Source organism: Bos indicus x Bos taurus, chromosome 8 (genome assembly GCF_003369695.1).
Source record: "Bos indicus x Bos taurus breed Angus x Brahman F1 hybrid chromosome 8, Bos_hybrid_MaternalHap_v2.0, whole genome shotgun sequence".
Lineage (NCBI taxonomy): Eukaryota > Metazoa > Chordata > Mammalia > Artiodactyla > Bovidae > Bos > Bos indicus x Bos taurus.
In genome coordinates, this window is record NC_040083.1 from 77,178,303 (window position 1) to 77,194,173 (window position 15,871).

At 39.5% G+C, this 15,871-nt stretch overlaps 1 protein-coding gene across 12 annotated transcripts; it reads right to left on the reverse strand.

Moving 5' to 3' along the window:
- Nucleotides 1-3,739: 3,739 nt before the first annotated feature.
- Nucleotides 3,740-15,822, reverse strand: HNRNPK (heterogeneous nuclear ribonucleoprotein K). 12 transcript variants are annotated; one of them, XM_027550119.1, is made up of 17 exons: nt 15,686-15,817; nt 13,712-13,790; nt 13,520-13,604; nt 13,018-13,115; nt 12,314-12,370; nt 10,835-10,878; nt 9,885-9,957; nt 9,281-9,352; nt 8,671-8,784; nt 8,205-8,333; nt 7,401-7,708; nt 7,221-7,275; nt 6,828-6,911; nt 6,536-6,551; nt 6,377-6,459; nt 5,810-5,979; nt 3,740-5,095 (listed from the first exon to the last, which is right to left on the reverse strand). In XM_027550119.1, exons 3-17 carry the CDS (start codon nt 13,575-13,577, stop codon nt 5,062-5,064), a joined length of 1,395 nt encoding a protein of 464 aa, XP_027405920.1. In that variant the 5' UTR covers nt 13,578-13,604; nt 13,712-13,790; nt 15,686-15,817; the 3' UTR covers nt 3,740-5,061. The 12 variants fall into 12 exon arrangements, with proteins under 12 accessions (XP_027405920.1, XP_027405921.1, XP_027405926.1 ...); XM_027550120.1 differs by lacking the exon at nt 15,686-15,817 and adding an exon at nt 15,326-15,427; XM_027550123.1 differs by having other exon boundaries at nt 3,839-5,035; nt 15,686-15,811.
- Between the last annotated feature and the right edge of the window lie 49 nt (nt 15,823-15,871).

Genomic DNA, 15,871 nt, shown 5'->3' on the forward strand with positions numbered 1-15,871 from the left:
GAACATATGTAGGTAAGGTAGTTTAGCTTGATCTCTTCTGCTTTTAAGAGATTTCTAGAGGTCTCAAATTCCCTTATACCCTCTTCCTTGGTAATTTTGAACTCCCATTGACTTTAGAAGAAACACATAAACTTGCCAAGCAAAAGTAGGTTGATCTCTTCCAGTTTAAAATGATCTAATTCAAGGTAGATAAGTATTCAGTTCAAGATCTGACCTTTAAGGCTGTTTGCACTAAAAGCTCTTGATCTCCACCTTTCTAAGACTTTTTGAGGTCTGACTGCAGAAGGTTTAGGTTTTCTGATAATGAAAGTGAAGGGCCTTGTCTCATGTCTTAATTTTGGCATCTCTTCTCCCTATGGTTACCACTGAATAACCAAACCTAGCGTAACTGGTGGTCTGGTTTCTCTAGCACTCAGCTCAGTGGTTTTCCTTGACCAACTTGATTTCATTTGGCTTTCACTGGTATTGACAATCCTTTGAGATTCTGCTCTGTCTCCAACCAGTCCCCAGCTGAACTGTCTACCATATTGCTCCCACTATGCAGTAACTGTCCCCTTTCATCATGGTGGCCCTATGGAAAGCCCCGTAGCACTTAACTGGTGTTCCTCTTATGCCACATAGGAAGCAAAGGGAATTCTGAGATAACAAGAGAAATCTCAGGTTCTCTCTGCCAAACGTGATATGCCTTCATTCTGCTGTGCTTTACTAGTTTATGTGGTCATAGCAACACTTAGCAGGGTTCCAGACAGCAATCAGTCTTGTGTTTGGCTTCTTACTTAACCTATCTGAAATTTCTGCTCTCACTTGCCCTGCCCCATGCTGAACCCTAGGAAGGTCTTGGAGGGACCTAGCTGGCACTTTCTACTGTTTCTGCCAAATCTGCCTCATTACTATCAAAATCAGTTATCCTCCTTTGGTCTGAGAAGCGGGTATTATATGCTTTCCTTCCCTACTATATATACCCTTTCTTCTTTCTAGGTAAACAAGGTGGCCCTTCCTTTCCAATGAAGCCTGTCTTTAATGGTAGCAAGACTTCAGGGTAAAAAGGAGCAAAGGGGAAAATGGGGAATTTCCTGGTAGCCCAGTAGTTAGGACTCTGAGCTTCCACTGCATAACCACACAGGTTTAGTCCCTTGTCAGGAACTAAGAGCCCGCCTGAATGCCTGCAAAAAAAAAGGCAGGGGGGAGGTGGATGGGGAAAATTTTGAAAAGCGTGAGGTTTTGGTGACCAAACCTTTATTCCTAATTACAGGTTCCTGGGTTATAGGCCTGAGTTTGGGGAAGCAGGGAGAAATAGTGGGGAGAGCTATAGAGAGGGAGGTTAGGAAATTCTTACTGGTTTTGGACAAAGTGAGGTTGAGAATAGAAAGCTTTTGAGGTCATAGGGTAGCTAGTGTATCTTTTTACCCCAACACTGTTGCTAGTGCATGTTGTTCAGTTAGCAAACAGGGAAGCCCAACCCCACAAAATGTTTGCATTTTACATTTTCCAATGTGTACTTGCACATCCTACCACCTTGATTCAGATTAGCTCCCCATTCTAAATATAGACAAACGTATACATGCCTGGGCTTTAATTTTTCAGGTATCCATTTCTCACAAGTCAAATAACTGAAATACCAAGGTCTGGCTTGGGTAAATGATGTTAACCTGTGTATACAATGCCCCATTTTTTTAATCTAAGAGGATTCGAGGGCATAATTTTATTCAACACACTGTAATTCCTAGTTTGACATTTTAAGTAACATGCTTGTTAATGTATATACATTCATGTGCATGAACAGATGTTGGTTTCTGCCTCTTAAACACATACTATACAATGAACCTTCTTGCTCCATGTTTACTGGTGTAATTATTGGTCTCTCCAATAGCTTTGCTAACCACTGCCTCTTCAGGAGCTACAATGTACACCTCAGGAATTAAATACTTGATATATTAGTAAAATGATAGAAATTTATGGTTCACTTGAACTTGTTATGCAGATTCCTGGCACCTCTCTATAGAACAGGTGGTTCAGTAGAGCTCTATTGTGACCCAAAATTCTCACGTTTAACAAGCACTGTTGATTTTGATGGTGGTCCTAGAATAGTTTGACATTGCAGTATTGCTTCCTGAGGGTTCATTGCCTCCGTAACAAGTTAGGCTGGAACTTTCTTGGCAGTCCAGTGGTTACCACCACTCTGGGCTTTCACTGCAGGGGGTGTGGAGTTCAGATACCTTGTGGGGAACTACGATCCTGCAGTGTGTGGCAGAGCGCCCCCCCCCCCCCAAAAAAAGTCATCAGTTTCACTTCAAATTTGCTAACAATGGGCAAACTTTGATAAATAAAATACAGCATTTAAGGCTACTTTAATTTACACTCAACACATCAAGACTGAATTTCCTTTTATGTGGAACAGCAATTCCCTTCAGAGTACCAACAATATAAGGTGTTTTACATTTTAAGACAATCATTGATAGGGTTAAGAGAAAAACTTGATTTTCCTAAAAGATTCTGTGTATTCCAGTGGTTAGACAAGAGTAACTGCTGGTTCATTCAAAAATATTTAAAGTACTGTGCAAAGATAGACTCTGCAAACTATTAACATTTGAATAGCAGGTAAAATTTTTAAATTCCTTTTCTCACTTCTGAAAAAATTTTGGTGCAATCTGGTTTACAACATTGTTGTTAGCATATTGATAATTTACAAAATTAAGCCAAAACCACTTTTGAAACTACTTCAGTTTTAAAAGTTCAATCAGCCTATACAACTGGTTTCATGTTCCATTTCATTCAGTGCCTTTCAAGCTTGAAAATTTTCTCAGAACTGCCAGCTTATGTTCAAACACTATTTAGTGGTTAAGAATGGAAATGACAAAGGTCTCTCCCCCTGAAGTTGTATCCCAGATTTACCCTCAAGATATCTTTCAACCTATTTTTTAGTAGGTTGTGTTCAAAGTCTGATTTTTCAAAGGCAAAAACAGGAACACTTTCATCGGTCTATTTATATAATTAATTTCTGAATGACAAGTGAAAACTTTGAAAGCCTGTATTCTCTCCAGGGATACTTTCCTCCAATAGAATTACAATTTGACTAAAATATCATTACTGATAATCTTTCTCCAGAGGAAGGTCTCATTTCAACATGAATAGGTTACACTACCCTCAGCAACCCAAGCTTACTCATGCTTAAAATACAGAAGTGGAAAGCTAACCAACACCCAGGTGGCAATTCAGACTAATATCATCTTTGAGGAAACCTCGTCACAGGTAGCATTATGTTGTGATACCACTGTCACTTATCAAAAGAACACTCACTGCACCACACCCCCACCCCCGCCTCCTTGAACTAAGAGGGCTATCACTAAAACATTAAACACCTTCACGTGTACTGCTCACACATTTCAGAAAATTCTGCTCACTTCAGCCTATCATACATGTTTTCTTGAAACTTAGAATTGCATCCATGAATTATTTTCCACGTTCTCAGGCTTTCTAGACAAATTCAAAGTTAACCGGTAGCACGTGACTTATGAGCCAAGAACCAGGGGGGGAAAAAAATTCTCCCAACAAACCAGAGCTATTTTAAAGATAGAAACCTAAGAATCTGCAAGCATATCACAGGTAATATGAGAACAGGAAGACTTGTAAAATTGGTATGACTCAGCTCTATGTTCAACTCCTCTTTGGAAGTTTTCAATTTACCACCCCCATGAAATCTGATTTATAAATGCTAGAAAAACACTTCACACAAAAAATACATAATTTAAGATTATTGTATTTCCTTAGAAGAGGAACGTTTTAACAAATTTTACAGGTGTCAATCAACCCTTGTTCAAAATTGGGCACACATCAAATCTAGCATTATGGGAGTTTTATTTGGAAGTGAACTTTAACTATTAATACAAATGCCAAGAGATACTACACAAAACATCCACAGGAATTTTTTTCATCTTTTTTTTTTGAATTGTTCACAAACATTTCCTACATAATCCAACATACAACAGAGAAATGGTACATCTTTTTCTTTCAATTTGCATACAATGGAAAAACAAGAATATATATATATTTTACAAAGTTTAACTAATAGACACTACCAAGCTGACAGTTTAAGTCTATATGTGAGAAATTATCTAATAAAAAATAATCAGAATTTATTTAGCATCAGTCACTTCCATAACCAAGTATTATTCTGATTGATAAAACTTGTCATTAAGCTTCTGGTATAAACTTATACCACTATTCCATCAGTTGTGTTGCTCCCCACCTTGGTTCTTCAGAATTACGAACAGAAAATCGTTGCAAAGTAGGGGCAAGCATTTGCAAAAACAAACAAAAATCCCCAGCTTATTATAAGCATGAATGTGTGGTGGAATTTCCTCCCAAGCAATGGACTTCAAATCATTAAGAATCACCAGAACTGAGTATTGTCAAGATATTTTGCCTAAGTCCAAGAAGAGATGCCATTTATTTATATCCAACAGAGGACTGAAAATTAAACTTAGTGTTCCGTTTGGGGGTAGGTTGGAGGGAATTCAGCCATTTGAAAAATGACCATCTTAAAAAAAATGACCACCAAAAATAGGTTCACTAAATTTATTTTAAAAATCATAAAACGTTTCTTACAAAAGAGCATTACATTCTGCACACTGCTCTGAATAGATGCCAGGGACATATGGACTACTGTTACTTTTCCTCCCTGTCCCACCACCCCAAATGTTACAGTGACCACAAAGCAAAGTGTTCACAATAATTACATGGGGGGACTTCTTTAAACCACCAACAATGAACAAAAATTAAAATTCACTCACTCTGCTGCTGTTTCAAAATTTCAATGTTAGTTTTTGCACACCCTCCCCCACCCCCACCCTGTTTGTAAGGAACTAAAACATTACATCTGGTGAACAGCAAAGATTTCACTACACCTCAAATGCAGAACACCTATGAAGCAGAGGAATGTTGGCTTTTTAAACAGAAGCAGATAAAAAAAAAAAGATGCAGGACTCCTTCAGTTCTTCACTAGTCTTAGAAAAACTTTCCAGAATACTGCTTCACACTATAAAAAAGAAAAAATATCTTGCATTAGAATCCTTCAACATCTGCATACTGCTTCACACTATAAAAGAAAAGAAAAAAAAGTACGAATTAGAATTTTTGTTCGTAACATCTTAATCAATCTTAATCAACATTAAGACAATTTCAATGCTAAATTAAAATGATAAACATGTCCATTACACAATTAGAGATAAGAACTAAAACATTAGTAATTACAAATTAGAGCAATGTAAAGTCCAAGAAAAAAGATTAATAGTAAATCAGACATTAGTAGAGCAGAATTGTTAATATATGGTAGAAAAGACAAAGAAATGCCAGTTAAGGTGTGAATTGCTGCATTTTACAGCACCAATCATTTGTCCTGTAGAGGCATGGCCTGTGCCATATGGCAGACTGTGATTTGTTGTCGATTCAGTTATCTAAAAACAACAAAATCACTAGTCTTCCACACAGAACTAGACCAACATCCACTGAATCTTCTACATTTTCTACAGGCTCTGTATAATTTGTAACAAGTGGTTTTGGCAGCAGTTTTCACCAGAAAAATGAGAAGTTTGCTTGGTTAAGGCTTCTTCCAGTAAGATTAGTATCGAATGTCTTCGTGTTTTAGCAAGAAGGCAGAAGAAAATTAAAGCAAAGCTATTAGAATGTTTAGAAGTTAGGTCCCCAAAAGCTTGAGACACCATGGCTTCTAAAAGAAAAATCAGCTGAGAAAGAGAAGCTTTTTAAGGTTTTAGTATGTGTAGGCTAATAACATAAAGCTAAACAAACTGACCTGTTCTGCAGCAAATACTGTGCATTCTGTATCTGGTCCTGTGTTCCCGTAATGGTAATGATCCGATCTTCGGATCCTTCTAAAGGCTCATCAATTTTGATCGAAGCTCCTGACTCATGACGGATTTGTTTAATCCGCTGACCACCTTTGCCAATAATAGATCCAGCCAACTGCAAAGATTTTTAAAAGCAAGTGTTTATGATATACTTAAAACAAAAACAAAAACCCTACCCTGTATGTTCAGTGACCATCAAGAACACTCTTGTACAACTTATTGACTATACTGTTAATTTAATGCCCTCCAACCAGTCAGTTTGAATTACAACCTATTTATACTACCAACTGACATTTGCTTTAATAAATGAACCAGGGGCTCAAACCCCTGATAATTGCTTTTAATAGCACTGAACACTGTTTGACAAGGCTTAAACTGGAGAACACTTCACTGAAGTCCTTGAAACACAATTTTAATCCTTAAAGGGAATACTTTTGTTAAAACCTTTGTTAAGTCAGAAAACTCATAAAAATGACTCAGAAAATGTCTTTTATAATATTAAAAATACTTACATCTTTGGGAATAGTTACTTGTGTAGTAATAATAGGTCCACCAAGATCACCATATGAGCCACGACCCCCTGCATAGGAATAATCTGATTTAAATAATGAGTATTAAGTTCATATACAAAGCATGAAATAATGTTTGATTTCAGAAAGAAGAAAACTTACCATATCCAGAGCCACCCTAAAAACAGAACAGACAAAAACAGAAAATTACTTTGCCTTCCAAACTTTAGGTAATTAAACACATTTCTAAAAAACCCCCAGTTATTATAAGTAACCAAAGCCCTCCCATATATTCCCTAGTAAGCCAATTTCAGAAAACAATCTTCAGGGGAAGAAACCATTCAGGTACACAGCGTTCCAAGAAACAAAAATGTTGATGGGGGAAATAAAATATTTAATTGGTGAGTAAATAAGCACTTTAAGATTATTAACATAAACACCCGTGATACTCAACCTGTGGTTCATAAGCCATCTGCCACTCTGATGGGCTCCATGTATCTATTGCAGAGTCCCAGGTTTCATCAGCACTGAAACCAACCTGTGTTGAGAGAGAGAAAACTATTAACATAAACTTGCATGGTATTTGTCAGAGCCACCATTTTTATACATCAATTTCTACTTCATGACTCTACATAAAAGTTTGCAGTAATCATGTATTTTAGGGGCAAACAAAGAGTGGAACAAGTCGTAATATCCCAGCAGACAAACAGAAACAATGATTTAAGTGACTAACAGAGTATATTTGTAAGACAAGTTCTTCAGTTAACACGTTCAATAAAATGTTAGCTAACTTTTAAACCCTTTAGCTCTCATAAATACATTAATGAAGTAGTATCAAAGTTCTTACCATGCCATCATAACGGTCTCCAGGTCTTCCTCTTCTGTCATAGGCCATTAGATCTCTGCAAGCATAGTAATTGTAATCTCAGCTGGTCACGTGTTTGAAGTATTTGAAATGAAAACCTACCCCCTTCTATCTGTGAAGTGCTGCTTCTTGTATGTTAATGTGTGGATGAAAGAAACTTACCCTCCTCTAGGTGGTGGTGGTGGTGGAAGAGGAAGATTCCGAGCTCTACTACCTCCCCGGCCACCTCGTCCGGGAGGGGGTGGAGGAGGTCCTCGACGAGGGCTCATATCATCATAATCTCTTCTGGAGGGAGGCATGGGACGCCCACCCCGACCAGGCGGCATTCTGTCAAAACCACCTCTTCCCCGCATGGGAAATCCCACAGGACGTCCACGGCGGTCATCAAACATCATTGTAAAACCACCATAATCATAGGTTTCATCATAAAAATTGGGATCATAAGGCTGAGCACGTCCTTTGATGGGAGACTGAAAGAAAAACACAGCAACTTTATAGATTGAGGAAAAAAACCTTAGTTCACAGTAGTAATTCTTTTAACAGAAAACTTCAGGCACTTTGTATTTCTCTTGGGAGATACTTGTGGTTAAGGATAGGGACAGGAGTTTGAAATTAAAAAAATTGGGAGTTTTACTGCTCGTGAGGCAACAGTTTAATTTTACCCTTGGCGTTAACAGACCACAAATTCCTTTCAATTTCACAATGGGGATTGGGGATCACCATCTAGTACTATAGAGGAACCATAAAAACTTCATTTGAATGATCAAAAGTTATTTAAAAAAACCTCACCAACAATCAAAGACAACAGTACAGATTCTCCCAAAGTATTTCTAAATTAAATTGATGGGAAAGCAGAGTGACAGAAATTGTTAGGGAAAGGTACTTTGTCTTTGCCTTCTGAAATTACTTTTGAATAAGAAATCTGTTTTGTGAAATTAAATGTAAATAAAAGTGTTCTGAAGGTACCTCTGATATAAGATCAAGGATGATCTTTATGCACTCTACAACCCTATCAGGTTTTCCTCCGATAAGAACGACTCTGTCAGTAGATTGAGGACAACATTCCTGGAAAAGCTTGATTGTTGTCTGAGTGTTCTGCAATAGGTTTACAAAATAAGCAGCATTAATCAATCAGAAAAAAAAGGAAATGCACTAAAGAAAAAAAAAGTTCTAGGCTTAGACAGATTTAATGTATATTTTAGTAAAATTTCCCCCCAATGTAAAACCTTGTTAGTAAGGGTTGGGCTTTGCAATACACTTTTGGCAAATAACTTGTCTAGTATGGCCAAGCCATTCTACTATATCTTAATTAGCAAACTACGTAATCTTAGGGGGAGGAAACTCAAAAGAGGGAATGAGAAAAGCCTACCAAATCCTTATAAACAACTATTTTCCAATAATTCAGCAGAAGAAAAAAAAACACTGGCTTTACCTCTCGAAGTTCTTTGATTTTAGCACCTTTGACTCCAATAATTCCTCCTGCCAGACTCTGATGAATCAACAGTCTCAACTCGCAGTCAAAGTCGCTTCCTTTATAGTGTTGGTACTGTGGAGGGAGTTACAGAATTTCAGTTCCAAATCATAGATTCCCGAATACACACTTATCTGCTATAAGCATACCAATATACTGTTGCAGTGAGCAACCTGAATTTATATTTCAATAACTTTACCAGTTATGTGCTATTATCCTCAATAGCCAGGCCCAAAAAGGACATTCTGCACCACCTTAAAAAACTATTTTATTTTCAGGTCCTGCAACACCATACCCACACTGCAGCCATTTAGCATGTCACTGTTACCACAAAATTATTATTAACATTCAAATAACACCATAATAAAAATGACTGCAAAGCACTTTGCAAATGTAGTTAATTCCCACTGCAGCATGGAGCAGGGTCAACAGTGAGTTGTAAGACCATTCATTTATCATCTTTTTAAGCCTTTTTCTATAGAGACGGGAAAAGTACACTATGTTGAAAATAAAATCGATCCTATGGGCCAGGCTCCATACTTCAGTGGGGTTCAATGGCACTATGACATACATTTAAGCATTCCACAGCATCAGATTCGAGCGGGAGCTGGCTGGTTGCAGTGGGTGATGGCAACTGCAGGCCCTGAAAGTAGAAAAATAAGAGTAATAGGTTAAGTGTCTAGTGTGATCAGGCTATTGTCGCATATATTGGTAAAGCTACTACAACATATTTCACAACTATCATTAAATAACAAGAAATTGCTTATCTACACTAACAATCAACATACAATGCTTTTCTCTGTATATCTAGCAAACAAGATTACACAGAATTTAAAAATACTCAAACTAGATCAAACATAGTCCTTTCCAACATAGTCTCACAGTCAGTAGTCTAACTCAAAACCTCTTCTAAAAATTAAAGCCCATAATATACATGCTAAACTCCATGAATGTGCACAACCACAGGTACTTCCTATCTACTCCAGAATGGCTAGACTACATTTTTAAACAAGTAATGTGGGATGTAAAAGAATCCTGCACTTAAAGCAGCAGAGTGTAACACATTGCTGCTAAAAAACTATTATGTCCAGTGTCTTTCCACCTCCCCCATTTTGCCCCATTAAATATATTAAGCACCCCCTCCATTGCGAAATACATTTAAAAAATGAGCCTACCTCTTCCAAGGTAGGGATGATTTTCTTCAGAATTTCTCCAATCGTTTCAATATCAGCACTGATACTCAATATGCTGTCAAACACCACAAATACCAGATAGTACAAAAAAAGGTGGAAAAGAAAAATGAGTTTTGTGGTCATCACCAGTAGTCAAATTTTTACAGAGATGAACATACAATTATTTAATAGTCCCCATTTAAAGTAGCCTATTTATACATTTTTCACATGCATTTTGTTTTATGCCCAATACAAACATGGTAACAATATTAGGAGACTTGCAGAGAGACAGAGAGAATGGGCTCTTGGAAGGGCTCAGATTAAGTGGGCAATAAATTGACCAGAACTGAAGCAGAGTTGAATATTTATGTTCCCCGCCACCACTAAGTTAATTAAGGATACCCTCGCTGTTACATTGGAAAAACTGGCACACCTTCTCTCAGGCAAAGTAGGGGAATATGCAAGTGGTAAACACTGTATTTGGAGTAAGGTTATGGATACCAGTTAGAAATTAGATCACTAATGGGCTCTGCAAGAAAACAAATACAAATGCGAGACAAAAACAAAGACAACACAAATGAGAAGTGAAGGAAAGTGAACCAGAGTTAGCATTTCATCAGAAAAAATTATGAACAGGCAATGTTGGGAAGCAAGGTGGGCCACAAAGACAGAGCGAGAGAGACTGTTTCGGTAACAATTTGATTTACAATGCAGCAAATATGCAACACTTGAAGCTGTGCTCCTTCCATTGAAATAAAATTAGTGGATCGTTTGGGTGGGCAACTCACGGTAAAAGTTCAGTGACAAAAAGACTTAATGGGGAAAATAAGACAGAAACTTGAAAAACAATACACCGTCTAAAGGGGATACTATTTAATTATATAAAAGGCAGGTAATAAAATACATTTCTCTCTTTCTAATCAGGCAGTGAGGCATAAACTGTTGGGACATACCGCTCGGGGCCACTGCTGTCTGGGACTGAAACACTGGCATTGTACTGCATTGGTCATTGGCGTTCGTGGATGTTGGCATTGGGCATGGGCATTCAATCAGAAGTTGTCAAGTATGGTACCCGTTTGGCAACGAGCACATTTTTGGGCATAGCCAACCAGGGTTTTCACATGGGCGTTCAGGGGCGGATGGGCCAACGTCATGGTGGGCAACGCAGGGGTAAGTCGATCCAGTACATGGGCAACGGAGATATATGGCCAAAAAAACAAGGAGAGGGAAAAGGGGGAAAAGCAATAAATTTTAATTTAATACAAACTATACTCATACTCTCAATTAATGAAACAAGCTTAAGTTGTTCTGAAGACTAACACAATAATGGACTTCTCTATATCTGACTGTGGCTTAACATTTAAGGACCTTTAATGATGGTACTTTTAAAAAACAAACGATGTTTCAGTAGCAGGCTGGCTCATGAGGGTAGACACAAAACCTGTCATGACTTGAATTCTCGAGGAAATGGGGAAATTATTAACCCAGATAATTATATATAACATCTGGATTAAGAGGAAAGAGGTTTATAAAAGACAAAAATTCCCACACCACCAAAAATCCTAACTTCAATGACTGATTTGGTTTCCTGGAGGTTTAAAATGCATTCCTAGATCCTAACAGGCAAGTTTGTAAAATTTAAATTTTTAAGTTCAGTTTACAGTAATCAAGAGGAACATACAAAGATCTGCGACCAAGAGAGAAATGAAATACTATCAAATAAGTTTTCAACACAAAGTTCTTATTTGCCTCAACTTCAGCAAGGAAACATCAAAAGAGTGTGTAACATGAGAAAAAAAATTAAGAAATTTGGTGTAGCCAAGTCCTATAAATATGCTCACTTCTGGTGATACCAACATTTAATGTGTCTAATCACAAGAGTCAACCCACTATAAAATATGAAGACACAAATTATCAGCATTGACAGACGGTCACCCAGTTATAAAATTAAGTGCCTACTCTATTCTTTACCCATATCTAAATCATGCAACCTCAACTTCTTTGTGCTCCATGTGCAAACTATTCAAGAACAGATGGGCAAACTGGGGGGGTGGGGGGGGGGAGGGAATAAAAATATGGAGTTTAATCAGCCACCTGCAACGGTTTTCAGTACTACTGTACTTGATTCACACATGGGAAATGGTGCAATTAAGGGGTTTTATACTGTTATTTCTAATTAAGATGTTATCTTGCTTGAAGTGAATAATTTGGTGTAAAGTTATTAGAAAGTGAGGAGGTTTAATATAGACCCCCCAACTCAATCTGGGCTTTGTTAGGAATGGCAAATCTTTAGAATTATCTATGTATTCAATTATTATAAAAGGCTTGTATCTAGGCTATTAAATGATTTCTATGATGCAAATCTTTAAATTTCTAAAAACACATAAAACTGAAGCTGCCTGTGTAGTAGGTTTAAACTCTTTAATACTTACGTCTGTACGGAGAGCCTTAATATTCTTGCCTCCTTTTCCAATCACTGCCCCAGCATTCTGGAGAAGATAAAAAGAAACTTAGTGTGTCTTCTTAACCTTTTAGTTAAAAGACAAACACCACACAAGTCTACCATATCTAACCTCTTGTTTGGTTATAGCGATGGAAATCTATTTGGGGATATTAAAACCACAAGGTTTAAACAAAAACCAAGAGTCTATGTGACATGTTCCGGGGACTAAATACCTAGACAGAGCTTTGAAATATTCAGAATGCCAGAAATATACTGAGTATAAATCTTAAGCACTGGCACCAAATTTACAATACCCTTTTGCAAGTCAATTAACTTGAATTCTAGTAGATACTTTCACATTTTTTAGCTATATTATCAGTTAAGTAAGCTGCCAATCAGGATGTTATCTAATGAACCCACAATGAAATAAAAAATACTATCTTTAAGGCATTAATGCTATAAGGACCATCCATACCCATCTCCTAATTAGGCTTGTAGTAGTTCACCATGTTAAGGGCTTTCATTTTAATCATTAGCAAAATAATTACCATGGCCTAAAAAGTCTAAGTCTGTTTAGAAAGAGCCACACAATTATTTTACATTCTGCAGCCTTCTGAAGGCTTCCCAGAAGGCTCAAACATTTTCTTAATTTCTACTTTGAGTAAGAAACAATTTCAAGAATAAAATCTATACCTTGCTCTGAAGCAGAATGCGTAATTCAACCATCTCATCAGTGTTTCTAGATCTTTTAAAAGCTTGTTCCTCTTCCATATCTTCAGCAGGGCGTTTACCTAAAAATTAACAGTTTAGGTTTCAGAGAGCACCAGGATCTTCAAGAAAGGGTACCTTTAATCACATTTTAGTTTTAACCTACAGATTTAACATTTAACTCCACTCCCTTTGAAGGAATTGTTAAAGCTTGTTAAAAAAAAAAAAAAAAGGCATTCAATCTTCAACTTTTAAGTCAAAATACACTCCCTTAATTTTCTAAACACGAGATTTATTGTGACAGCACATCAAAGGATTAGAAATTTCTAAATGCAAGAAAAAAACTTGTATTTACTGGCTTTCTTTTAATCGGTTTCCTCACCTACGCAAATGACAGTTACTTCTAGTTCAAAAAAGTAACTAACAAGGATCTCAGAGAAAATAATGAAATTAACAAAGCAAAAAAATTGTTAAAATGTTTTCTCACCAAATTCGCCATTGGTTTCAGTGTTGGGAAAGGTTTCCTCTGGCTGTTCAGTTTCCATTTTCTTGTATTCAAGGGACACACGAATCTGTTAAAAAATAAAGAGGCTAGTACACTTGGTTTCTTGCAAAGTAGGCTGTGCAGCGTACTAAATATTAAAGACAAGGGAAAGAAATGACTATTTCCAGAACGTACCAGTTATTAAATATATCCTTCCAGGGCAGAACTGAAGTGTTCTGGGCGGGACCAACTGACACCCTAGTGCTGTAGTAGCCTACGAAAACCAACACAAATCAGTTTTGCTTTTTTGGTTATTACCGAATACTAATGACTACAGATTTGAACACAACAAAAAGAGCCATTTCTAAAACTTGTTTTAGGATCTTAAATTTCCAAAGGACCGCCCTGTAACACAATCCAAAAGACCTATCTAATCTTTCTGTAAAAGCAAAAGTACCGTAATTTTGGATCAAGTTCCACCACAACAACGTTTTACATAAATACATAGAAACCAGACGCATAAGGCATTTAAGCCCCCGAGTAATGAGTCTCGAGTAATGCTCCCGAAAGTACACATTTATAAATAGACGCAGAAATTATTTTTACATCTGGATTCTAAACTTCTGGGTTTCTTTCCACCGGTGACTTGAAAAGTCTACTTGAAATATAAAGGCAAATTCAAGCCATACCCAACCGTCTGGCCAATCTACTGGAGCGATAAACAGGCAAACCTGAAACAGGAGTACACCCAAACTGCCTGTAGTACTCGACTAACAACCCTTGAACACCAATAACATCACTAGCGGGATATTTCAAATTACGTTAAAAGCGGTATAACCTGACAATTTCAGCACTACCAGACTGGCAATAGGACTGTGAACAGCCTTTTAGCTCCCCTCTCCTGACTGGCAGGAGGCGACAAGCGGCTCCCGTTATGAGAGAAATAGCTAAACAGCTCACAGTCATGGCAGTATTTACGCCTTCCACTCTTCCCAGGAACTGAAACGCCAACCTGGCCCCAAACTCAAATACTGAGGTGCTACGGAAGATTTAGATAAAGGGGTTTGACGACAAATAGCAGGCTGTTTATAACGATAAACCCAATATCCTCCAAGTGCTTTAGTCGCCAGACCCAAAAAATCGCTAAGTATATGCGCGACCAGCCAAGGGCAAACATGCCCTCCTCCCCGCAACGCCCGAAACCGGGATCGGCAACCGCCAAGCAACAGGAGTTGAGAAAGCTCCCGAGGCGAGAGCACCAGCGCCGCACCTCTCCTCGGCCCGATCCGACAGGAAATGGCGGCCCGCGTAATGGCGACTACGTGCTACTAGGCGGAGCCGAGCGCGGACCCCCTCCCCCACCCACCACGCGGTCCCGAGACCTCGTCCCCCGCGCCCTCCCCCCACCGCGGGAGACAAAGCAACCAAGGCAGCCCCGACCCTTCCAGCTCGCCCGTTCCAGACCCAGGCCCGCAGCGCCCAAGTGCGGCGGGCCCCGCACAAAGAGAGCGGCGGCATTCTCTACCGCCCTCCGGCTCCCTCTCCTTCCCACACAAGGCCTAGTTCCCAACAGAACAAAACTCATCCCACCGGCACAAGCCTCGCGACTCTCCGAAGCCTCTAGTACCACAACGCAGACTGCAGATATACGCTCAGGGAAATGGCGGAGGTGGGGGGAGGGGAAACCCGGCAACGTTCCCTCCCAGAACCCGCCAACCACCACCAAGCCCCCAAACGCCTTCCCTCAAATGGAGAAAGTACTCTCCTGCCCTCACCCCCACGCGCCGTTCGCCCAGCCCCATTCCTCACCCGGCAAGGGTACCGTCCCTATGCCGCCGCGCCTCCTCAGCCGGTCACAGCTAGACAGAGAACAAGCGTAGGCCCCCACTGCCCTCCCCCGCCTCCACGCACTCTCCTACCCCGCCGCCGGGCCCGATTGGCTGCACCGGCTACAGCGGTGGCGCGAGAGCGAAGCGATTGGCCCAAGGCCGCGTCAATCAAGGCGCCGGAGGAGGCGACAACCCCGCCCCCCGCCGGCGCCTCCCTTCAGACTGTAAGGCCGCTAAGGGCCTGAGAAAAATCAGACTTCGAAAAAGTCAACGCAGCCTTTAGGGAGGCCAAACCCCTGCCCGAACCCGCAGTGCCCAAGCCCCAATAACTCTAAATTACCTGTAGGCCGCAAATAGGCGGGAAGTAGGCAAGACGTCGAGGTCGGTGCAGCAGAGAAACAGAGGATAATGGCGTCTGCAGTGCTTTCGCCTGAAGCGCCCTCCTCCTTTCTCGTTCGCGCACTCACTGGCTGGGGGGAGGGGGGGAGGCTCTCGCGAGAACTAAAGGCTGTCCCGTTCTCGCGCA